At 28.5% G+C, this 26163-nt stretch overlaps 1 protein-coding gene across 8 annotated transcripts in view; it reads right to left on the bottom strand.

Annotated features, from left to right (window-relative positions):
- LOC147817049 (transcription-associated protein 1-like) overlaps positions 1-15671 on the bottom strand; it is an 84420-nt gene extending 68749 nt beyond the window's left edge. For 3 of the 8 annotated variants that reach the window (XM_087154273.1, XM_087154278.1, XM_087154285.1), the window contains exons 1-4: positions 15340-15659; positions 12616-12780; positions 12005-12054; positions 11100-11210 (exon numbers count right to left, since the gene is read on the bottom strand). In XM_087154273.1, the coding sequence (XP_087010399.1) occupies positions 11100-11210; positions 12005-12054; positions 12616-12721 (267 nt within the window). In that variant the 5' untranslated portion in view covers positions 12722-12780; positions 15340-15659. Of the gene's footprint in view, positions 1-298; positions 438-1708; positions 1806-4740; positions 4842-5524; positions 5728-7718; positions 7793-11099; positions 11211-12004; positions 12055-12615; positions 12781-14678; positions 15247-15272 lie in introns of those variants that run through there. The other 5 variants (XR_015430064.1, XM_087154293.1, XM_087154279.1 and 2 more) reach the window with 5 other exon arrangements.
- Positions 15672-26163: the final 10492 nt, after the last annotated feature.

The raw sequence follows: 26163 nt of genomic DNA, 5'->3' as shown, positions 1-26163 counted from the left end.
ACAATCCTGCTATTACATCTTTATTAAATTTTCTTTTCTTAGAGTTATTAATTTTTAGATATAATTAGTTATATATGCACAATTCTGAAAATGGTACAAAAATAAAAGAATTTCTCAAAAAATAAGGAGAACTAGTACACACAGAGAACATTTCAAACAATATTTTTCAAATGGTATCTAAAGTTAAAAATTTTTTTAAAAAAAATGAGTCATTTATTTAAAAATAAAGAGAAAAAAAACATGTTTCAGGATAAAGGAAAAAAACAAGACATATTTAAGTAATAAAAAAAGCATTTACTATCTCTTAGCTCTGTGGCTAAAATATGACGGGCTGCTACAAGCAATACTTTGTGCAAGTGGGCCACTTCTTGCGGACATAGACACAACAATCCTATCATTCCTTTAGCAAACTGTGAGGAATATTCATTCACAATATTCTACAAAAAAAAATCAAATTAAAATCACAGCTGGGTTAAATTATTATCTTAATTTAAATAAATTTGAAATTAATTTAGGATAATATTACTCAGATAAACATAAATACAGAGCATGCTGCCTATTAAAATCACATCCATTTTTAGAACACTTGATTTTAAAAAGCAGCAAATTTTAAAAACCAAAATGTAGGAAAAAGTCATTTCAAAGTTTAATTTTAAACTAAATTAAATTGATTAAAAACTAAATTGATTACTACATTTATGTTTTATTTTTGCAAAACCTACATTTGACATGAACATGAGCAACATTTTTTAACTTGCAGGAGGATTTTAAAATATTATATTTGATAAGCAAAATTTCAAATTAAAGATTCACCATAGTTTGAAAACATATCAGAGTTTCTAAAACATTAAATATCCTTTTCTTTTCAGTATAGTTTATTTTAAGAAATCAAGAGTTCTTCTTAAATCCATTGAAGTTAGATTCACTTTATTGAATGATTGAGGATCCATGACATTGAATGATAGGCATTTTACAATTTTTCTTAGCCCATAAACAGTTTTCTTTTGGATTCCCTTAGACTCCCTTTTTCCTAATTTTTTAAACTTTTGCCCTTCAATTTCAACACAAAATACAATCAACACCAGTAACTTTGCTCATAGACAACAGACAACAATTTATTATTTATATTTATTCAAAACTTGAGAATATAGAAAATTCTAATCATTCAAACAAAAAAAGCAAAGTTTTTCACTGTTTTAAACAAAAGCCATACAAAATTTTGTCTTTACATAACGATAATAATTTTATTAGAAGATGGTTTTTACATAGTTTGATATTAAAATGATTCCGTTCTAACTGAAATAATAGTAAAAAGCAGCTAATTTTACAATTCAGTGATTTTATAATTGGAGGTTCCTGTATTAATGATACAGTTAAATCACAGTAGTAAAAAATAAAATAAAATGCTCAGAAATTATTTTCCATTCACAACATAATAAAATAAATTTAATAATCAGAAAAAATTCCAATAGTCAAAATAGTTCTAAAAAAATTAATTTCCTCCTTCATTGTGAACTAATAAACAAGTAAGCAAGGAAATACGAGTGGAGGGATTAACCAAATATATCATCATATCAAGCCTTTCTTTTACCTTGCTTCATATATGAATATACTCCATTTTTATTTTCATTAGCTTGACTTTATAAAAAATATTTATTAAAAAAAAGTAGAGAATGATTCTTAATATATTAGTCATTGACCTAATCACTTGATATATTCTAACTAGGTAAGCCAGAAAAGATAACGTTTTTATCTATGCATGCATAAAGTCAACATAAACTTCTTTGTTGAAAGATGGATTGCTCCTAAAATAAAACAAAACAAAAAATAAAATTTCTGCAAACATTCTGCATTTTGTCTTTTTCTCCCCAAGAACAAATTAAATGCACAAAATTTAATGCTTAACTTTGTCCCACCTAGTCATTGAACATAAAATTCTTTCACAGAATACAATTGAATGAGTAAAAAACAATGATGTAGAGTTTTACTGTATAAAACCACTCTGACTTGATCATTTGGTATAAAATATAAAATAAGTAAAAAAGAAAGACATTAAGGTATATCCTGCATGCAAGTAGTTAATTTAAAAAGTTTCTCTCTATATTTTCACTGTAAACATTATAAAAATGAAATTAAAATGACAAGCCAGTCAAGGATAAAACAAAAATCAATAAAATAGATTTTACAGCAAAAATCATGCAAGTTGACCATTTGTAATGTACCAATTTGATGGACTAGTTTGAGAAATGGTCAGTATTTTAAGAGGTGATGCAAGAGTGGTGTTAATTATAGTCTTGGTATACCTAATGGGCTGATCAACTTAATAGGTTACATTGTACTCCAAAGTAAAATATTTGTCTCAATTAAGAAAGTTTTATTTTTAATAAGTGTAACAAAGTAATAAAATACATTATACAAGATAGCGTCAATATTCCTTAGACTATTTTTTTAGTTGAATATATAACATTGTTTTAAGATATTTAGAAAAAACTAACACTTTGCAATATTTTTGCAGCAAGCCTTTTCAAAGAAAAAAGAAAAGACATTCAATCAAGGATAAGAATAAAAACTGAGACCCATAAAATAAATTTGATTTCATTTGGATAAAACAGTTGTTTTAATTAAAAAAGGATTAATAAGCTTTAAAAAAGATTAAAAAATATCAAATTTTCTGTGATATTGACAAATATTTCTCAGGCTAACTATTTCTTAATTAAATTATGAGCTGGTTGTAAGATATTTAAAAAAAAATTATATTCTAAGTTTAGATGATTTGATCCAAACAGAATAAGAATTAGAAAATTATATATCCACATTGAGATGCATTTTATCAAAGATAATACTTTATTGTTATCTTATATAGGACATGTTGTGAATTAATTGAAACTTTATTGGATGTATGAGTTTTTCTATAAAATTAGAAAATTATTTTTTCATGACTGTACAATAAAAAACATTCTGTTTTTGAATTGTATTGCTAGAATACCTAAGAGCAAGTTCCAAAACCTCCAAGGCAGAGAACTAACCCAATGTAAAAGGACACAGGTAATGTTGTAAGTTAAATAAATATTACACTAATACAGTGTCTTTTCAATGACTTAACAAGGTCATTTTTCAATTTTTGTAAGTCATTCAAATTGAAACATAATAAAAACTTAGTTTGAAAAGTAAATTTCCAAATTCTAAATTTAACTTAATATTTTTTTTAGCTAGAATATGTAATTAAAGATAGTTAAGTCAGCTGCATGTTTTAAAAAAAAAATTATAAAATATTATAAATGTAAAAAAAAAAAAAAAAATTATGCAATTTGTAGTCAAAAGAAATTGTATGTAAATCTTTCATATTTATTTAATTTAATATTTATACTATGAAAGATTAACAATGCCTGACATTCTAAAAAATATTTTAATTTTCCAAAAAATAAAATATTATTATAATACTGTTATCATTAAAATTAACATATCTTCAGCTTAATTTAGAAAAAGTTTACTCTTAAAAACTTTGTATCAAAAATGCAGCCAAAAAACTAAACAAGTAGAGGTAATTCAAAACTGTGGGATAAGACATCGAACAAAGGATAAAAACTCTTAAATAAAAACTTTAAAAAGTTTAATTTTTTAAGGTTTGTACTGTATCTAATTATTCTAAAATAGTATAATTACAAGTTAAAATCATAGGTAGCTCCGTAAGTTATTCAGGGGTAATTGTGAGGCCAAGTTAAAATTCCAGAAAATTTCCTGAGTTTTTTTTAAAAAAAAGAAAAAAGTTTACATTGAAAAACTAGAAAAAAATTTAAACAAAGTTTGTTTCCTTTTTCTCAATATTTCTTAGTTTACTTAAAATATATTTAAAATTTTACACATACCTATGATGACCTGCAGAAGTAATTAAAATTTACAAATATGTCTTTTTTTCTTGAGTTTATGATTATAACTATTTACTAATAAAAAATGTATCTGGCTCTCCCTTACAAACAAAATAAACTGTGTTTTTAAGTTCCACCTTTGAAAATTTGATTTCCGGAAACTTCTGTGATCAATGATTTTTTGAAACATCTGGACCTTCGATCTCTGGAAAATTCCGGATCACTGTTAGCGAAAAATCCGGATTTTTTCCGGAGCACAATCAGCCCTGGTTATTGAAATTAAGTTGATAAATCCGTAGATTAAATTGATACTATTTACTAATAATTGAAAAATAGATTCTGAAGATCAAAATTAATGTTTTCTTTTGCTTCTCTCTTCCAGTCCCTGCTCTTATAATTTATTTAAAATTAATGTTTTAAAGTTGGAGTATATTCCTTACTAAATGTTGAATCTTATTTTGCACTGAAAGGGTTTTGTTTTAATTTTAATCATTTTTATCCCTACAAACTTTCCATTGATAAAAGAATTTAACTTGCATTTATTTTATTAAGTAGAATATTTATTTTTTTAAAAATTTAATTCTATGAAAGTTAAAATTTTTTAATGTTAAAATGTATGTTTAAATGGACTTTTGCATTATGTAATGTGATAAAAAAACATGAATTTTTCCTTTTTTTAATATTTATTTCTAATTATCTGTTCTTTTCTTATAAATTGATTCTGATTTTCTGATTGTGTTTCCCCCCCCCCTGGGTAATCAGTTTTTAATTTTAAACATTTAAAAGTATTTAATTTAATGTAAATATATTACAAGGTTAACTGATAAAAAGAATTTAGTGCCTAGAACAATGATGTTTATAAAACAATTACTACCTATAATTGCTGTCAGCATGCCTGTCTAAATTCTTGGGCATGCAACCCTTCATAGGTCAATCTGTTGTGCATGTGGCCCCTCAGGTCAAAAGGTAGTGCACCTATTATAATAATAGTAAAATTTTTTCTTAACTTTGAAGGCTTATACAGATTGAAAGCATGCATATATGATTTTTTTAAGCGATGTTAAAGTAAATACCACTAAAAATTGACCTGAAGTTCGAATTAGCTAAGCAAGAAAAAAGATTCCAAGCATGTTTTAGAATTAAATTACGAAAAAAATGCTCCTCACATTAAATTTTTAAATGAAGTTACTTCATAACTTTTTTTATTTTACTTGAATATCATTTTTGAAATTTAATAGCACTAAGAATAATAATGAAAACAATTATAAATTGCAATTGAAGTCCTCAAAATTAAAATATGAATGAGCTTTAAGAAGGTTTAGAAAGAAAAAAAAAGACTTTTTAATGGGCTCCTAAAACCATATTTAAATTTAAGGCTTTTTTAGGAATGGAAACCCTTTTATACTTGTGAGTAAGCTAATTTTTAAATATTACCAAAGCTACGTCAAATAGTTTAAATTTTACAATGGTTTAGCCAAATAACTATTTTTATTGCTTACTCAGGAAATGAAAGAGAAAAAATACAATAATCTAATCTACATGCAATTAAAAAGGCTTTTAAACACAAGACTTGAAATTTTCATATCATATGAACTAATAATTATTTTAATAACTAAAAAAAAAATTGATTCACAGACACTAAAATTATTTTTTCTCACCAACTCAGTAGTTGAATCTGTTCCTTTTTTTCACTTGTCTGAATTTGAATCTGTGTTATGGTAAATGTTTCTTTCAATGAAGGTTCCAACGTAGCTGCGGATAAATCCTTTACTTTTGGAGTAGGTTGTGTTTCAAATATAAGATGCAAGTAATTAGGCAGTTCTTTGTAAGTATTCTTTACACAAAGCAGAAACATCTGTATCTAAAAATAATTGGAAAATCACAAAAGCTTAATTATTTTTTACAATTTAGAATATATTTTCTTCATACAATCAGTATGTAGCATGATAATGTAACCAACCGATTTCATGATGCTATTAAGAATCATACTAATAATAATCATACATCATACTATTGCTCTTTTAAATATTTTGCCTTTTTTAATATAATTATAATTAATATCATGATGCTATATGATATGATAATTATATGATATAGTAAACACATCATATAATTATTATAATTTCATATGTTATCACAATAAAGTTGGAGCTTGTTTTATAATTACAAAAATGTATTCATGTTGAACAATGCAGAGAATTAAATATTTATACACCATATTTTTTCTTCTTCAATAAAGAGTTTGTCATAAGCCAATCTGATTAAATAAATAACACACACAACAAAAAAAGGCATCCACAGTCAATAATTTCTAATTAAAATTTTAGAAGTAAAAAACACATAAATGTTTCGTAAAATTTCAACAAGAAAATTAAAAAGAATATAGTTTCTTTAAAAAAAAATACAGCAGAAAATTGCATTGAGTTAAAATATTTGCAAGTTATTAAATTTATGATGAAATCTACTTTATTTTAATACATAGATTTAAATTTGTTGAACCCTATTTTCAAGCGACACAACCATATCATAATTAATATTTTACATGCTTTGTTTTGCTTTGAAGTCAAACGATGACTATACAATTTTTCACAAATTTTTTTCATTTGTTGTAAGTTGAAGAGGTGTTAGTAATAGCTAAATTTTTTAAATATATCATTATTTTCACATCACTGCATGCAACCCTTAGATTTCTCACTTAGTTAAGTTTTATTTTAATATGCTTGATGTTTTGGCATATTGTGGTTTAACAGGATGGTGAAGAATACCAAAACGAACAATATAAAATAAGTGAATAACAGAAGTATTTAACCCATGGAAGTAAAAAAAAAAGAGATTTTAATTACATTAAAAAGATTTATTTAGAACAAATTACCAATGAATGGAGAAACTTATAAACACTGAATAGAGAGTATTTCTATATTTCTCCATAATTCTTTTTTTAATTTATTTTTCTCTACTTAATAAATCATGAAAATTTTAAAGGTTCCTTTCGCATTGGACTTTAAAATTGTCAAAAAAGTTTAAATAATTCAAAGTATTAATAAAATCGTCCTGTTGTGTTGTGGGGGAATCATTGATATTTTATATCCCCTAATATTTTGAGTTATTCACACGAAAATTAAAAAGAGCCCACAATATATTTTTTTTCATTATGACTTTCATTTAAATTTAGTGCAAAAAAAGCATTTCATAACATTTAAAAAATAAATTTATGATTAAGACTTGATATAATTAAATATATATATTTAAGGATCAGAGCAATTTGGATTGGAAAAACAATATTCCTCAGAATTTTTCATTTAGTAAAAGCAAAAAAATATGGAATTCTTTTAAGCAATGTCTATGAAAAATCTTGAGAAATTAAAACAAAAAAATTTTAGGAACAATTTGCCAAGAAATTTCTGTACAGAGAATTTAAAATGAGTTCACTCCTTGTGATCATTAACATTTATATTGCAAATTATAGGCCAATAAACTTTATTTATAAATTGATTCATTGCAGAACTAATCCTCGGCAATGTTTCTATATCCTCTGTTTATTTATAAATTGAATCATTGCAGAATTATCTTCCTCTTTTTCCTCTATTCTTTACTTCTTTCATTCCCTCATTTTATCAAGAATTATTCATAGAAGCATTTATCAATGTAATGGAAGCCGACATTTGAACTTTTAAGAGCAAAATAACTAATTAATCAAACAAGTGTAAAATCTAAAAAAAAAAATTTAGTTTAAGATGCATTAATAAAAAAATAGTAGCAACAGTAATGTAAAATGACAAATAACTGTGAAATATATTAATACAAAAGCAAATTCATTGAAAATGATAAATCATATAAATAACACATTCTTACCTCCACATTGCATGGTGGCCTTATGAAATTCTATGATTATTCTAAAAACTACTAATGTTTTCCACATTTTCCAACTGAAATATGAATATTTGATATGAATACTTGAATAATAATAAAACAGCAATAAAATCAGTATAGGAGAAGTCATAAAATTCTAACATTAAACATATAGAGGAAATATATGTTGAGAAAGGAATCTGCATAATTTCTCTTCAAGTTCTCATAAAAGCAACAAAATTATAAATAGCAACATTATATTAGCTAATCTGTTCAGATGTAAACATCAATCTTTTGTAGTAAGGTAATTTCTGAAAAAATTTTAAAAAAATTATCAAGTATTTAAAATAAAAAATTCGGTTTTGAGAATTGAATTGAATTGAATGTATGGTTTAGTGGCACAAAGTCCAAAAGAGGACATGCTGCGCCAAACAATACGGTAAAACAGTTCAATGGACAAAATACAGGCACCACTTTATTTGTCATACCATTATAACTTATAAAATTGTATAAGTTTGTAAATGGAATAAGTTTGTAAATGGAATAAGTTTGTATATAGAATCAGATAAAAGGTATGAATAAAATCACATTAAAGGGTAGGAATGAAATCGGATAAAAGTTATGAATACGATATAAAATACACGAAATAAGTAAAATAAGTTGTTCTCTAAAGTGAATTCGGTTTTGAGATGAAGCACAGTAAGTCAAATTTTATTTTCACTTTAAATTCTGTAACAAAAAGCACCACTCTTTTCCCACAATTTGAAGGAAATACAAACTCTTAATCTTCTATTTATTATTATAAAATGTAGAGAAGTAAATTAATAATGCTAGAGAAGAAAATTTTCAGTTTTCAAAAAATATTTTCAGCTATTCAAAATTTTGACCAAATAAACTTTACTTTGCACAATTTTTGTACTAGTATTTCAGCTTGTACCCAATATTTCAGTAAAATATAGCACCTTTTTTAATCACACAGTATGGCTTATAAAAATGAATTACTAGAAGTTTAAACTTTTCTAGATCCCTGCTCTTTATTTTCATGCATTTCAATTAAACTCAACAAATAACAATGCATGCAGAACAAAAATATACTGTAAGTTCTTGTTCTGACTATATTGTAAGGGAAATTAAATTGATCGATAATTGTTACTATTTGAAATTATACATAACTGCTGGCTGATTTACAAACGACTTATTAATAAAAGAAGTTTTTTTTAAATATATATATTCAGAAGATAGTTGTAACTTACTTCTAATAATTTGAACATTAAAGACAAGGTTGGTTTGCTATGAGGTAGCAAATGATTATTCGTAGGGAGTAGGTGAATTATTTTTGAAATTGTCTCACAAAGTTGTTGAAAAAAATAATACAATTCAGTGGAAATATTTTTTAAGGAAATCGTAATAAAAAAGCAAATTAAAATATATAATTAAATAATAATTTTTAAAAAATATTTTCAAAACAACAAGAATCATATTAGTTGAGCAACAAAACATTCATTATTAACCATTGTGATAACAATATTTGATTTATATTGAGTAAATTTGAATACATATTGAGTATATGATAATTTTCAACAATGATAATTTTATATTTTGTTTGGTTAACAAAAACTTGACCAAAGTCAATAATTAAATTTGAAAAATATTGTAATACACTGTGAAATATGTATGTTTCATGACAATTTATCATAATATTAAAATTCTAATTAGGTCTGATAAGTTATATTTTTAATAAATTGTCAATAAAATATTAGACAACAGACAAATTTTCATGCTTAAAATATTATATAACAAGAAGTAGAGTTCTCAAATTTAATTTTGAAATTATATGATCAAAATATGGAATATCCTATTTGCTAGTAAATTTAAAAACATTTAATAAATCTCTAAAAACTTGAATAGACAAAAAACTGCAATACCTTTAAACTTAAAAAAAAAGTCTTTATGCATTATTATTAAATAAAATACAAACATTGCCCAAGCTGAAGACATTAAGCAGCCTTTGTAGCAGGCCAAAGAAAAAATCAGGACATCAATAAAAACAGGATAAAATTGGAACAGCAGAGCATTTTCTGGAACAGTTAATTAAAAAGTATAATTTACTCTACTTAATAGTAACAAAATAAAATTTCACAGCAAAAAAATTACTTGTTCATAGCAAAACGTTTTAACAGTTTCCAGAATAATTTTATCAATACAGAACAACAAATAATAGTTCCAAATCAAAACATGGAAAATTTGATGGGACTGTTGCATTAAAAAAAAATGAACAGCATTAATTCGTCAATATTTTACTCATACCAATATATAATTCAAATGCTTAATTGAGTTGAAGATTTCTTTAATCTAATTAAAGTAGGGTTTCAATAATCTCAAAACTAAAATGCAATGAATATGTTGCTTAACGTTTATGTACAACATTAATTTTAGTGAGCAATCCTCCTACCCATCATTTAAAAGCTTTATGACTACTTGTTAACTGAAATCACATGAAAGAAAACAATCAAAATTTAGACAAAACTGGGAAATCTTACAAGATTTTCTAATGTATTTGGTGAAAATAATAAGTAAGCATATCACCCTTGAAATCGACATCATAAAAATTTGATGTTGCAAAATTGCTTATCAATTTTCCTTTTCATTGAATGACTTAATTCCCAACGAGGTTGAAACAATGAATCCTCTGGGTAAGGCCTAAATATCTAAGCCATGTAAGTAATCAATAGACAGTCCCTATATTGGAACTATCAAATATTGCGATAATGACAAGCATTTAAAAAAAAAAAAAAGATATTGGATCAAAATTTTTCAATTCTTTAAATCTACTTTTTCAAAAATCTGCATTTTTATTCCTGGAAAATTGAATATTCTATACACACATAAAATTCAGGACAAATACAGATAAAATACTTTTTATCAGAAACATCAAGATTATCAGGACAATTTCTAACAGTGATTTAATCTAATTTTTAAAAACAGCAGTCTTGAGTATAAAAACAAACTGAGATCAAGCGTAAATAGGGAAAACCTGATTGTTCTGCCAAGATATTAAAATGAGTTTGATTTTATACACACATAACGTAACCTACAAACATTCGTAACGAAGGGATTACTTTTTTAAATACTGTTCAAATTTTGGTATCTTAAACCCATATCAATGACTATTAATTGTGTTCAAAAAGCTTATGAGTTATGTTAACTACTAATTGACAATGTATAGATAAAAAAACATAAAAGAGTAAAGGAAAAAAATTTAGATTGGCTATGTTCATAAAAAATAATACAGGATATATATATATATATATATATATATATATATATATATATACACATCAAAATATGCAAAATGATCCATTGGTATGACATGAAAATACATACATGTGTAGTTTTTTCTGCAATGAATTGTGATTCTCCATCTCCTAAAATTCTGATGAAAATTTTTATATCATGATCAAAAAATGAAGGATATTGTGGATTGCTAACAATAGTCTGAAAAAATAAAAGGATACATTAATTACAAAATTATAACATAAATATTTTATTTAAATATTATTCTTTTTATTATTGTTAGTCAAACATCTATTCAAATTCCTTTATTTTTATTTGTTATTTCAAAAAAAATATATATATAATTTTATAAACATAGTATGCTTTATTTCAATGGTGTGCCTCTAGTCTTTAACTATCAAATTCAAACTGTGATGTATCAAAATGAATATTTTTTTTCCTTCATTAGAGTAATAAAACTAATAACATGTTTACCATTAATAGTCTATTAATACTAACATAGGAGGGAAGATAAATAGTGATTTTATGTCTCAGCTTGCTGAAACAGTTTTTAAAAAGCTTTTGAGCTAAACATATCACTTTAATGCTTCTTAATTCTTAAAATTTAAATTCTTATTTGCCATTCAATTAAATTCAATGACCTTGATACAATTGGTACTAAAACGTTAATTTTTTAATAAATACGTTTATTGGTAATTACATTTAATGTAAAAGAAAAAAAAATTGGCAAAAAAGTGAAAAATTAAACCAAAAAATATGAGGCCAATTTCAATAACTAGAAAATGGGGTGGGGTTTAAAAGGTTCCTGTAATTCCATAGTCAAAATTGAATTGAATGCTGGGCTTAATGGCACAATGACTTCAATTGTGGCATACATAACCTGTGAAATTACGAAAAATAAACTGTCATTTCTGAAACTGAAAAAATTAATTTAGAATACCCCATAAAATGACATTATGAATACAGCATTTTACTATATTAAATTAAAACCTTACTTCAACCTCTCCACTTAATTCTTGCAAAGCTTTCAATTTACTTTCATCCTCTATAAAAGAAAAGAAAAAGAGAAAATTAAAGTTTTGCAATATAAAAATCAATAGGAATTAATGATAGATAAATATAGAAAAAATAAGCTATAATTGCAGGTTACTACAATAAATACATAAAATATATTTGATCAAGGTTTTGCTTTAAAAAGAAATGTGGATATGATTAAATTAAAAATGAGAAGTAAGAATATTTAAGTATGCTTTTTGATCAAGTGCAGATAAATACAATGATTTATTTATTGGTATATAGTTATGTTTAAAAAGAGACAAAAAAATATTGAAGAATAATTTTGTATTTGATGCAGATAAGTAAGATTTACTGATAAGTATATTACTTTGGTCATTTTATTTTTATGAATATCAATAAATGAGAATTGTAAACATTATCAAAATAAAAAAAAAAACATGAGCCATAAGTATATAGTTATTCATTAAGTACATCTTTAGTACTAAATATATCTACGTAATCTCTATTACTAAATTGCAATGAGAAATTTTTAAGTGAAAATAAATTCTGATTTTTCAAGTCCCAATGACTAATTAGGTATTAAACTTACTTGCAACAGGATCTTGGAGCATTGATACATATGAGCTGTAAGAATTCATAATGGCAACATGATCATTAATGGGTGCTGATACACTCATTACGGGTATCCCTGCCATGCGTAAGGACTCCAGAAAAAGCTATTCAATGATAAAACTCACCTCCAATTTTAACAATTCTATAAAAAAAAAATAATAATAAATAAATATTTTTAAGAATTTGCATAAATTGTAAGGACTGCAATTATTCACAGGCAAAATCAGAGACCATGTATTAGAAATTTTAAAAAAAAACAGACATTATTCTGTTTTATAAGAACAAGAAATGTTATATTAGAGTTTTTACTTAACACCACTTAAAGCTTCAGTCTCTAGCTGAGTTATATGGTATAAAATACAGTGTTTTCATTACAGAAAAAAAATTAGAGAGAATTTCTCCCCCTTTCTCAAAAACAGGGTGAGATCTCAAAAAGTTAAGTGAGATTTCTAAAAATTAAAAAAAACGCGAATAGACTTGGAAAAATTTTTTTTCTTTAATTATAATACACATTTAACATCTTCTAATTTTTCAAGCATTGAATATTTTTGCTGCATCATCATATGGAAAACGTTTTATATCTACTTTTTCATCAGCCTTTCTCATTAAGTTGCTCAAATGTTTATCAGTCATTTGTATAAGATATTTTGTCTTAATTCGGTTTTGAGTGCTAAATGACCTTGTAACAGATGCTGAACAATTCGGAATCACTTAGAAAATGTGTAGCATTGAAAAAAATTTTCATGTCTTATATGAAGAAATCTTACCTTCCGTGAACACGTGGTTGCAGAAAAAATGTGTTCTGAAAGGTGTTCCGTCATTCGGGGGGGGGGGGGGGGCATTGTGTTCTGCTGTTCGCACCGGTTCTGAACAATACTGGTAAATAGGGAAGCTAGATAACAGGGATCCGTGTTGAAAATAATGAAAGATCAAGGAAGAAAAGTGAAACGGATTTTATTCAAAATGGCAGAAGACTAATTTTTTTCCAAAATTCGCTCATTTTGAAATTGATTAATAGAGTGCGCGATCTTCTCGTGTTAATAATTTTTTAATGCGAGAAAAGAAAAAAATAAGCGAGATTCTCGCGCTGTAGTGAAAACACTGAAATAATATAAATACAGTTGACGCTTAATATAATGACCCCACTGGTCCAAACAAAAGCGAATGATAAAACATGAGTTTGCAATATCGTGATGATATATATGTAGTGCACATATTTACTTAGATTTTTTACTAGATACCTTTTTAAAGAAGTAGAGTTTCAAGTATTTTGAGATTTATAATCCAAAATCAAGACAATACATAACTACAAACTCATATTATGGAACTATGAATTTAATTTTTGCCCCTTACATGCTCACACTTTCAGATCTGGTCATTTTAAGATAATTTGACAAAAATAGGTATCGTGGTGAATTTGTTTTTAAAATGCTAAGTACAACATAGGCTAACACTTTAGTGTAGGTATTGATAGAGATACTCATACCCCTAGATACTCATATTCTTAAAATCTTTTTAAAAATGGATATTTATTAGGTCTTTAGTACATATTCACACAAACACATAATAACAACTAAGAAAAGCACATGTATACATTTTTAGTGACTTTTTGCTTGTGCCCAGTAAAGTGAAATGTGCCAGTAGTTATACTCCAACAGCCATGAATTTGGTTACCCTTGATAAGTTTACCCTCGCATAAGGTTTATCAATTGTGTAATATTTTCAGATAGATTAACTAAGAAAACAGAATTTTATTTACAATTGTTAGTTAATTTTTATCTAGTACTAATGAGGGGAATATTTCCGTATCATGCCGACTATAATCATCAAAGTTATAAATTTATTTCAAATTTGCAAACTAAAATAAATAAATAAAACAAGTAGAAGTTTGTCTGAGGATGGCTATGAGTAATATCCTTTCAGTAGGCCCCCTTTTATGTTATTTTTTTTAGAGGGCCACTGCCTGAAAACTTATTTAGCTATAGATCAGGATACAGAAATCTTCCCATAATGAGCTACAGTAAGGTATAATAAACTTACTGCAATAAGTGATTAAAGTAATAAAAGTTTAATAGGGTTGCAAAAAACTACGTTTAACCAATTTTAAAAAGGGAGGGGGGGGGGGAAAGGTATTAAATTACAGCAACTTAGGCTCATTGAACTTGTACAGGGGTCTGTCTAGGTTTTTCTGAGAGGTACCTATTTTGTGAAAATTTAGACATAATTTGTGAAAAATTTAAAATTATATAAAAAAAATCAACACAAAAATATGGTAAAAATATGGATTTATCGTTTCTTAAGGGATACAAAAACAAAATTTTAAGAAAAAGTATTTTGTGAAACTACCGTTTTTCCTTAAGTTGAATTTGTGAAACTACCGTTTTTCCTAAAGTTGAATTTGTGAAGGTACCGCTAAAAGGTAGTAAATTTGGCCTGGACAGACCCCTGTTGTATAATTATGAAGATAAAGCAACTGCTTTTATACCGACACTGGGTTTATGTTACACAAAATTAATTTCTTCGCAAAATTTTATTTGTATTTAAAAGTGCAATACAAAATTGCTGAGCTTTTAAATAAATAATTCTAAACATGATTATGTTGAAAAATTAAAAAAACGCTATTGCGATTATTACTATGAGAAATAAAACAAAAGAACTGACAGAAATCTTAATTAACATTGACTAATGCTGATGCACATACTGGAATATTTCAAACTACCTATTTCATTAAATAATTAAGGGCATGCTTAGTGAAATGTTCATCACAGTCTATTGTTTGTTTACGAACTGATTTCATAATTATGTAAAGATTCCGGTTGCCTATTTCTGCAAATGTTGCTAACCAGTTCAAATGGAAATACTAAATTTGTAAAAAGCCATTTGTTACTGCATGCAAAAGTGAATCTCAAAGGCGAGTTCTTCACTAGTGAATATTCGCTCATAATTTTCACCAATCTGTCTGATTGACTGATTTCATGTTTGATTTCACCAATCTGTCTGTCTGAAAGTCTGATTCGGCGAACAACTGGACCACTTACACCAGTGTTTCCCAAAGTGTGGTACGCGTACCCCCAGGACTACGGGAACGGTTTAGCTGGGGTACGCGTTCTTATGCGAAATATCTTGCAACAAACGAAAATTTAAAAAAAATTTATTTAAAAATAAAACTAGCCATGAAAATTTACGATTACGTATTTTTCTAATGGCTAGTTTTGCATAGTTGACAGGTCTCGATCGTTAAGACACGGTTCCCAGCAGATCACCGAAGTCAAGCATCACTGACTGCAGTCAGTGTGCGGGTGGGTGGCCCCTTGGATCAGTCTGCGTAGGGACCGAGGGTGTGCGGTATTGGTCCTCGTTAAACTGTGCTACCGTAAAGTGCTCGACTTCGCGTGCAGGTCGTCGGGCTACCGAAGCGGGGGTGCCATCCCCTCTACAGAGGATCAAAATTGTGATGGCATGTCTTCGGATCATCCTCAGGGATGTTTCCCAGACCGTCGCCAATAGCCCATTGTGCAGCTCTAGTGCGACGTAAATGAACAAATCAAATCAAATCAATCAAGCAGAGTTGACAGTTAATAATTAGTGGTATCAACAGCCAGTTGTGCTTTTTAACTTTTGTAAAAAATTTTTATAGTAAAAAATGCATTAATTTTTGTATTAGTGGTACACAGCGTTACGAAAAATTTAGAAAGGGTACACAAAAGTCATAAGTTTGGAAAACACTGACCTACCTACACGAACTCCGAGCTTCGCGGTTCCACATTGTTCCTCACCCTTTATCTGCAGGAACTTACAGCTTCTTGACTCCTTGTTGGTTCGGGTTGCTTTCGGCAGCATTGCTGCGAAAGATTATTCACACTAAATACGAAAAATTCGAATATGTGAATGGTCCAAATTTTAGAGCCATCTGCGGTGACCAGCTTTGCATCATAGTTCAACGCTTCCTTTGAATTCTCAGCACTAGAATTTTAAATTCAAGTCGAAGGGTTAAAAATTTTTTCAGACCTGCTTGCGATTCGCGATCGCAACACTCGAATACGCCATCTGGGGAGAGACCGGTTTCATGCCTTTAGCCCTTCTCCCTTCCCTCTCCTCCTCTTTTCAGTTGTATAGGAATATACTACGATATCTTCCCTTTTCTTAATATTTTTCCTTTTTATTTAATCAAAATATTTTTTAAAATTTCCATGATACTCTTCTTTAGAACTATGTTTAATGCAGTTTTCAGTTCTATCTATGTGTTTCAAGTTGAAAGATTTTAATCTATATGAAAATCAAGAGAGAAACTAACGTACTTCCTTCCTCTATGACTTTCCACACGCTAATGGGGAAAGCATGTGAAGTGTTGCCATAGGAAAAGAGTTCTGCTCTACGCCACCTGCAGCCCATTTCGATCGCCAATGGCGAGTTCATCTGCCAAACGAAACTCATCGATTCAAGGTTCTACATAGTCGTCCACTACCATGAATCACCTCTTTATGGTTTAATGGAATAAAAGCCGGAAATGGCTATGCTGCGCTAAGTACAAGGGTATAATTTGAAGAAACATGTTATCTAGCATAACTGTTGAACAGTTTAATTACCCTGATGGTTATAAAATATCAAAATTGTTACTTTTTTTATTTTTTTCCTTTGTCTCATAAGAAGCACATAATCTATATCTATTTTGGTAAAAACGTGTTATTTAGCATTAATGGGGTAATTGGGATAATTATAAAAACCTGAAAGTAACCTTCTTTTAGCTTTTCTTATTCTCCCATAAAGAACACGTGGTCCAAATTTGAGTATTTATTTCGCATTAGTTATAATTTTAATAACTCATAAAAATAATAATTAATACCAATTACCAACTTGTGTATATTATATTTTTATCTCTGTCTCATAATCACCCCTTAAATACAAAATATCGAATTTAAACTTTTAAAATTTTTCTGTTTACCACAAATTTTAACTTCCTAACTTCCCGCGATGTGAGAAAATTAAGGATGAAAGAGGAAGAGCATTTTATTATATACCGATATTATAACATTTGGTATTACATATCATGCATTATACATCATGTATATGGATTTTCACATTAAAAATGTTATTTCGGAAAAGAAAATACAAAATTTGATTGAAATGTATGTGCGATGTTTAAATAATACCACGATTGCAATTTGAATTATTCAAAGCATTTGCTTTTTCTGCGCTATGTACAAACACGCTATACATACACATGTACATTATATGTACATTGCGCTATAAAAGAAAAGAAAAAACGGAACACCAAGAATAACTTTTGATTCAATGATTGAATTTTCACATGGTAAGACTTGATTTTAGTTGTTATACTATACCGTAGTATATATACTATATGCTACTATACGGTATAGTTAGACTATACCGTATAGTAGCAATCTGGAAAATATGCCAGGAGAGCTACCGAAAGCTTGGATTAATGTTAACTTTGCCTTTGCGTATTTCTCCCTATTAGAAAATTTTTTTTTAACGAATCAAAATTTTTTCACATACAATCGTAAAATTCGCTTTTGCTAAGATAATTCCACGAAAAAAAATTCAATTTTTCATAATTATTGGTTATTAATTTACGTGTCAGGGTCGTTTCACCAAATCTCTCTGATTCCCCCTTATTATGGACGTCACCATACTATCGACCAAACCATAGACTAGATTGGCAGTTCAGTATGATCCATGATAATCGCCAAGTGAGGGAAGGTTAATGGAAAGGAATGGCTCTTTCGTAAAGAATGACCAGTATTCGTTTGTAGTCGTCTGTCGTAGAAGGTCCAACAAGGGGTCAAGCCCCCCTCCCTCCGAAAGGGGGCCTCAAACAAATTAATTCAGAATATTTAAATTAAAACGAATTTTATACTTTACATTTTTTTCTCACATATTTTTCACATGTGTTTCTAAGAATCTAAAATCACTAATATTGATACCATTATGCGCAGATTCATTTTAATGTCAATTTAAATCGCATTTTTTTCTGTTATCGATGTATTTTGTACTGTATGGTGCAATTTACCACACATTGTAAGCTTAAAAATTACTTCTGCAATAAAGAAAAATAGTTGTAGCAGTCACCGTCATTTCAAACAATTTCCACGCTTTTGACTCTCATAAAGTAAAAATTATTCGATAATAAAAAATTGAACTTTCATGCACATTTAACAAAGCATTTAAGGAACATTTTGATATGAAAATGTTATTTTTATATGCATCGATTGGGTTTTGAATCATTTAAATGTTTTGAAAATAAAGTTATAAGTACATTTTTTACATCCACGTTTTCTATCTAAGGATATGATGCCCCGCTTTGCGAGAACTTCGAAATGGTTATGCCCGTTAAATTGTAAAATTCGAATTTTTTTAAATTGTTACAGAATATAATTTTAGGAACAAAAAAAGGTCTATTCTAATCAGGGGACTTTATGTTAATATATATTGCAAATAAATACAAAGAAAGTTTTAAAATTTATCCTTATGATTCCCAATTCGTTTCGAAGATGCTTTCAAAGTGAACATCTATGTTTGGTAAAATGCTAATTTCTCCATTTGAGAAAAAGAGTGAGTTCCATCGGCTTAAAAAATAAAATTCAAACAAATATAGTTAAAATTTGTAATGATTTTTCAATTTACAAATTTTAAATTTGAGTCCGATTAACGAATATTAACTAACTTACATTTTAAAAATAAATGCCACATATGGCTGCTGTTTGTCTGCCTGTGTTTTCGTTTCTCTGCAGAGCTGAAAGCAGACTTTTCACCAAAATTTCCGTTTCGCCCTGTATGCCATATTGGCATACGCCTGCACCGAATAACCTTTCACACAGTTAATTAATTATTGTTTACCACATATCAATGAGAAATACCTTTTTCTTCTACCATTTAAATTTGCTTTTGCTTTTATAGTTAAGAATTTTAAGTCGCAAAAATAGACAAAATAATAATAATAATAATTAATGAGTTAGGAGACCAAATTTCGAAAAGTATGAGTTTTTATTTTATTTCTCAGGATTTATTTGACCGATTTTGCTTAAATTTTGTATTTTGACATTTAAAACTGCATTATTTCAAATGATGAATAAATTTTATACCTTGCCTTTCTAAAGTTTTTCGACTTTCATTAAATAAAATAATAATAAACGTTTACTAAAAGTTATATTTTACATGAAATTAACTTTAGAAAAACGAATTGGAATTGGTTGATGTGATTGGAATTTAATGCAAAACTTCTTCAATTCGCTTAAAAGAAAATTGGGGATATAATGAACTACGAAAAAACTAAAGTTAACATTAAAGGGTCCAAACTTTCAAACGCGCTCCTGAAAAAACTGTTAAAACAATATTTCCTGATTGAAGCTACTATATTTTAAGGGCCAGAAATCCTAGTTCGTCGAAAAAAGGTATGTTTAATCAGAGAAAGTACAAGTACGTCCTTATGCCTTATTTTCTAGCTTTAAATATCGTTTGCACAAATTAATTAGTATATTTGACGTCACCCTCTCGAACCATTAAGAACGAGTCCTAGAACATGAAGATCCGAACTTTAGATCAAAAGTTATTCCAGTGGGTTCATTTAATTTTTGCGCACTGTAGATTTATTTGAAGTATATGTCAATATTGCTGATAATAGTAAAAGATTTTTTCATTTTTATATAGAAAGGTAATTTAGCTGGTGGTTATCCTCATATATATATGCTTTGAAAACTTTATGGATTATGATTGGAAGAGGAAAATAATGTTAAATGATGTTCACTTTCTATATTAATATCGGAAATAAGTAAATAAAAGCGTCTTCTATTTTGTCATTTTTCGTTAATTTTAATAAAAGAAAAATGCATTTTCCCCAAAGCCGCTATTGCGGAAAGCTAATTTTTTTAAAACTCGTTATAAACAAAGAATTTCTGTACCTTAAATATTAATGTTTTGAAGGTATCGTAATATCGGACATCTCGCAATATGAATCTCGATATATCAAACTTTCAGTGGATGGGTGCCGCAGTTGGTTTGTCGCCGGCCTTCTGAGCCCAAGTCTGCGGGCTCGATCCCCGGCCCAGACACCGGATTTTCGGGATGCAGAAAATCCTCAGCGGCCATGTCGTATGATTATGCGGCATGTAAAAGATCCCTGGAGTGCCTTATTGGCTCTTGGCATTTCCAGCAAAATTAAATTCCTAGTGCACTTTAGCATCCAAATAGAGTCTCGGTGCTGCCATCTAGTGTGGCAGAAACTAGACGTCCATATTAACATGACCAACGGTATCTCACCCATTGTGGTGGTCCTGAAAGAGTGGATGCCACCCCTGGAGAACACACTAGGTCTGCTCATCGGCAAGACCGATTGTGCAGCTCATTGGAAATAAAAAAATATCAAACTTTCACTGTACTTTAATTTGCAAAAATACGAAAGGAAATTTTGGTTTAAAGAATAAATATTTGTACCAATGGAAAGTGTATTAAAATTATACTAAACTAGTTTTGATATATGTTGCTAAAAATTTCCAAGAAAAAAGTTACTATATTTATATTTTATTTAAATTAAGAATTTTTTAACTGTTTTTTTTTTTAAATTTTAAAACATATTAAATTTAATGTGTATTATTGACTACTAATGAAAAAGAAAGGGAAGGGGAGTGCAATGTATGTACATTTACAAAACAAAAATAAGTTAATTCTAAATGATTAAATGAGAATATTTTTCATTTCATACAAAATTCTTGTTAAATAAATAAAAAGAATTAACTTTTACCGAAAATAAGTGAATAAATATTAACAAAAAAAAATTGATTAAGATTAATTTATTGCAAGATTTAAGGTATTAACTTTTATTTTAGTACTGGTGTTAATTCATACATATGAATTTTGCTCTTAACACTAAAACCAGCAGTTTTGCTATTTTGAACCAAACTTAGAGTACAAGATAACTTTTTGTAAAGTTTTACGACAAATTCACTTTCATGGAGGACATCAGAATTGAAAGAAGCTCACATTTGCTTTACATTTGTAGAAAGAAAAGGAAAAAAAAACATGAAAATGGTTAGCTCGAGGGCAAGATTATTATCTTTAATGCAAGTATTGTATGTCGGAACTGTGCAAACCAAAAACAGTATATGAATTAACATGGGAATTCGAACCCAAGTCTCATCAGTAGGAGTCAATTATCAAAGAAGCCATATCGGCTCTAGAACATTTATTATTTAAGTTGTAAAAAACAACAGAAAATTTAATATGCAGTATTAAAAATTTCGTTATAATGTAAACGCGCTATATGTCGATTAAAGAAGTTGCTGTGCAGTTTTGCCATTCCTCCATCGCACAATTTTGGAGAAAGCGGCGTCTATAACGATACAAAAAAACTAACAAGTAAATAAAATAAGGCGTAATAGAATAAATTCTTACTTTTGTCGCGTTTTTTTTTTTTTTTTAAATTTCCCCGTCAGGAAGACGAACTTTTCGGACGAGAGCAGAGATTAAAATCCTGATTTGTATGTCCATTTTGTTGATCCTAATTTTCTTTATTATATTAAAAAAAAAATTGTGTCTTTTCATGATTAGAAAAACTATTTCTGATGGAAATAGCACTTGCGCTTTAACTGCAGAATGAATGAGGTCCTCCTTATTGAAGTTCATAAGACAACTTGGTAGATATTACAAGTCCATTTTAATATTTTAATTCGTGTATGAGCTATTATAATTGACTTTATTAGCATATATAAGTATATACGCTATTTAAGAGCAAATTAAAAAAAGAAAAAAGATTGACAGATCAAACTTAGTTCTTCACTACTTCCAAGTAATTTAAAAATAAAATTCTTTACATTAAACGGTGTGTTCTTTACATTAAACGGAAACGGTTCTTGTCTCCTCCCATCCCTCAGGGATGTTGAATAACTTTCTATATGAAAACAAACGAAAGACTTGTCGCTCAGAATTTTCTGAGGAAAAGTGAACAGACAGTTGGTGGTAATGTGCAAGTAAAAAGAACACATTTTCGTCTTTTATTTATTCTCATCTACAAAAAAAATAACAAATAAAAATTAAATAAAAAAGCTGGATTTTCTTAAATAATGTAATATTATATTTCTTTTCAGGGTTTTCCCGACGACATTTAAGCAGTAATGTATGATACATTTTAATACGGAAGGGAATACGAGACAAATAAAAATATGTTTTATCATGGCAAAAAGATGCAAATAAAGAAATTAAAATTTTATTGGTCTATTTATAAAACTGCTACTTTTTAAAAAAATAAAAAAAAATATGCGGGTGGGTGACCCCTTGGATCTGTCTACGTAGGGACAAAGGGTGTGCGGTATTGGTCCTCGTTAAGCTGTTCTACCGTAAAGTGCTCGACTTCGCGTGTACGTCGTCGGGCTACCGGAGCGGGAGTGCCACCCCCTCTTCAGAGGATCAAAATTGTGATGGCATGTCTTCGGATCATCCTCAGGGATGTTTCCTAGACTGTCGCCAATAGCCCATTGTGCAGCTCTAGTGCGACGTAAATGAACAAATCAAATCAGCTACTTTAAAATAGGTTCTAAAGAATTTATTCAGAATCACATGATATACATATAAATTCCAAATGGAAATATTATAAACATAAACACTGCAATTATTTGCAAAAAAGCCGACGTATATAACATAAACATAGAACAATATAGACTAATTAACAAGATAGATTAAGAATAGATTTTAGCGACACCTGTGCTAATAATCTAGACTGACGCGGACAAAATAAAACTTTTTTTAAAGATGTTTAATATACATTCTTCAGCATCTATATATATATTTCTCTTACACGGCGATAAAAAAAAGCCTAATTACAACTCCCCGAATGGCAACGCTAGAAAATAGACCAATGATTGCAGCGAAAAATGTCACATGCCAAATCTAGCTAAGATGGCTCAACATATAGCGCTTTTAAAAACGGAAACTGAAATAACCAGGGAGAGCATAAGCTAGGCAGAAGTCTTTGTCGATAGATCTCTATTTTAGTTTTTTGTCGAAAGCGTTTTTTTTTTTTTTTCACGAATTTATGTATTTCGAATTTATTTGACAATTTTTGATTTATATCACGAACTTATTTGTTTTACTAGAATTTATTTGTTTATGCAGGTTTTTCCATTGCAATTCACTTATTTCAATTTTTAATAGACTTAATTATAGCCGAAATTTTAACCTTTTTAAAGAGATATCAGTTTTAGAAATTTTATCTTAAGATTTTATACTATAGCACATTTCTAATAGATTTAACGAATTACATGTCATTTATTTGAATTCAAATTTATTTTAAGGACTCAGTATTTACTAAAAAGATGTAATTTTTTTTAGAAAAAGAATTGTTATATGGATTTGAATGATTGTTTTGAATTCTTAGAATTTTGTGCATTTGCAATGTACCTAAGTTAGTAGCGAGCTAAGCGAGCTTGGTTTGCGAAGCAGACCATACAAGATTGCGTAGCAATTTTCGGGGGTTGGCGAGCGTTAGCGAGCAGGGGGCGCAGCCCACTAGTATGTATATATTATTAGAAATTTTGACACATATGCAATGATTTAAAATTAATACGAAAGTTCTCATGCGTACCAAAAAAATATAAAAAATCATTAAAGTGTCCGCCAAATGTACCCTAAAATGCAGTATTTGATATTAATTAGAAAGCAAGGGAGAAAAATGTCTATCTCAAATAGACAATAGTGTACTTAAAAAGTAGTTGCTGTAGTTGTAGTTCATTTACGTCACACTAGAGATGCTCAATGGGCTATTGGCGACGGTCAGGGAAACATCCCTGAGTATGATACCAGGACATGCCATCACAATTTCGATCCTCTGCAGAGGGGGTGGCACTCCCGCTTCGGTTGCCCGACGATTTGCACGCGAATTCGAGCACTTTACGGTAGAACAGTTTAACGAGGACCAATATCGCACAAACTCGGTCCCTACGCAGACTGATCCAAGTGGTCTCCCACCCGCACACTCACCTCAGCCAGTAATGCTTGATTTCGGTGATCTGCTGGGAACCGTGTCGTAACGATCAGTCCACTGCGGAACACTTAAAAAGTAGGCCAAAAAGAATATTCCTAACCCTTTTCATATCATATTTGCGTCACTATCGATTTTAGCGACACCTGTGCTAATGGTCAAGGGCGACACGTCAAACACGTCCCTACAAAATCAGCTATTTCTACCTTTTTAAGGGACTTGCGTATTCACCTCACTAAAAATATTGAACCGAACGTTATACTGATATAGTTACTTGATTGTTTCGTTGATACTACTTTTTAACGTAAAAAATTATTTTTGGGTGTTTTTTTAATTATTTAATTAAGAGTAAATTACTATTAAATTTAATTTCCGTTACCGTATTTATTTTGATTTTGACAAATAGACTGCGATTACCCTCCGGGATGAAAGTATCGAGTTAACCTTACACATTAATTTTTTTTTAAAAAAAAAGACGAAGAAAACCAAACAAATTTAAACCTTAAAGGACTGGATTTTCACAAAGGGGGGTTGTTGAAAAGATCTTTCCTCCTTAAGGAGGTGGCAACGTTAAAAAGGTTGAGAATCTATGGTCTATTGTTATATAACACCCCCAGTTCTAGTTCAATATTAAGGGGAGATTTAAGGCAATATATATATACAATGTATGAGCAACAGTTTTTCCATTTGATGCATTAAGAAATGTACACATACATTCTTACATATTACTCCATATTTTGCCCCCCCCCCCCAATTTGTTTGTAATTATTTCCTTTGGTATGCTATACTATAATTTAACACTTGACCTTGTTTGAAAATTGCAAAATAATCATAAGGGAAGATATAGAACCATATATATATATATATATATATATATATATATATATATATATATATATATATATATATATATATATATATATATATATATATATATATACAGTATTTAAGAAACAATATCTTTATTTTAACGTTTTTTGTAATTTACACACTTAGAAAAGGAAAAAATAGTACTTTTAGGTATACGTTTCAATTCATAAAAATAAATACACAATTTTTGTTTTACTAAATATAGTGTTTTAATTGTGAATTTAGGACCCACGGAGCTAGCAGTTTGTGGCTTCACACCACTTAACCCTACCAGTCGTATCTGACGGTCTGATTTAGAACAAGTTGTGTAGGTGGTATGTTATAACATAACTCTTGACCGAGGAAAAGCTATGGTTCAATAGAAATTACTATGGGCCATATACATTATCCCTAACAAAATAAAAGAGACGCTTTCCGGCATTTCTTTTAATTCCTCAAGAAATACATAACAGAATATTTAATTATTGTTTAGTTCATGCGATTTTTCATACTTAGCAATAAGATTTAAAGTATTCAAAAGTTAGGGAGACCCTGAACCATTAAAAGTGTGAAATTCCAACATATGCCATTTTAAATTTATGAATTTAGAATTACAAAAAAACACTTAAAGATTAAATTTATAATGTGGCAATTTTAAAAATATATTAGTTTTAAAATTCATTTAAT

Source organism: Parasteatoda tepidariorum, chromosome 1 (assembly GCF_982258835.1).
Source record: "Parasteatoda tepidariorum strain Cologne lab strain chromosome 1, Ptep-v5.0, whole genome shotgun sequence".
Lineage (NCBI taxonomy): Eukaryota > Metazoa > Arthropoda > Arachnida > Araneae > Theridiidae > Parasteatoda > Parasteatoda tepidariorum.
Note: the sequence above shows the minus strand (reverse complement) of the source record. Positions and strands in the feature narration are given on the sequence as shown.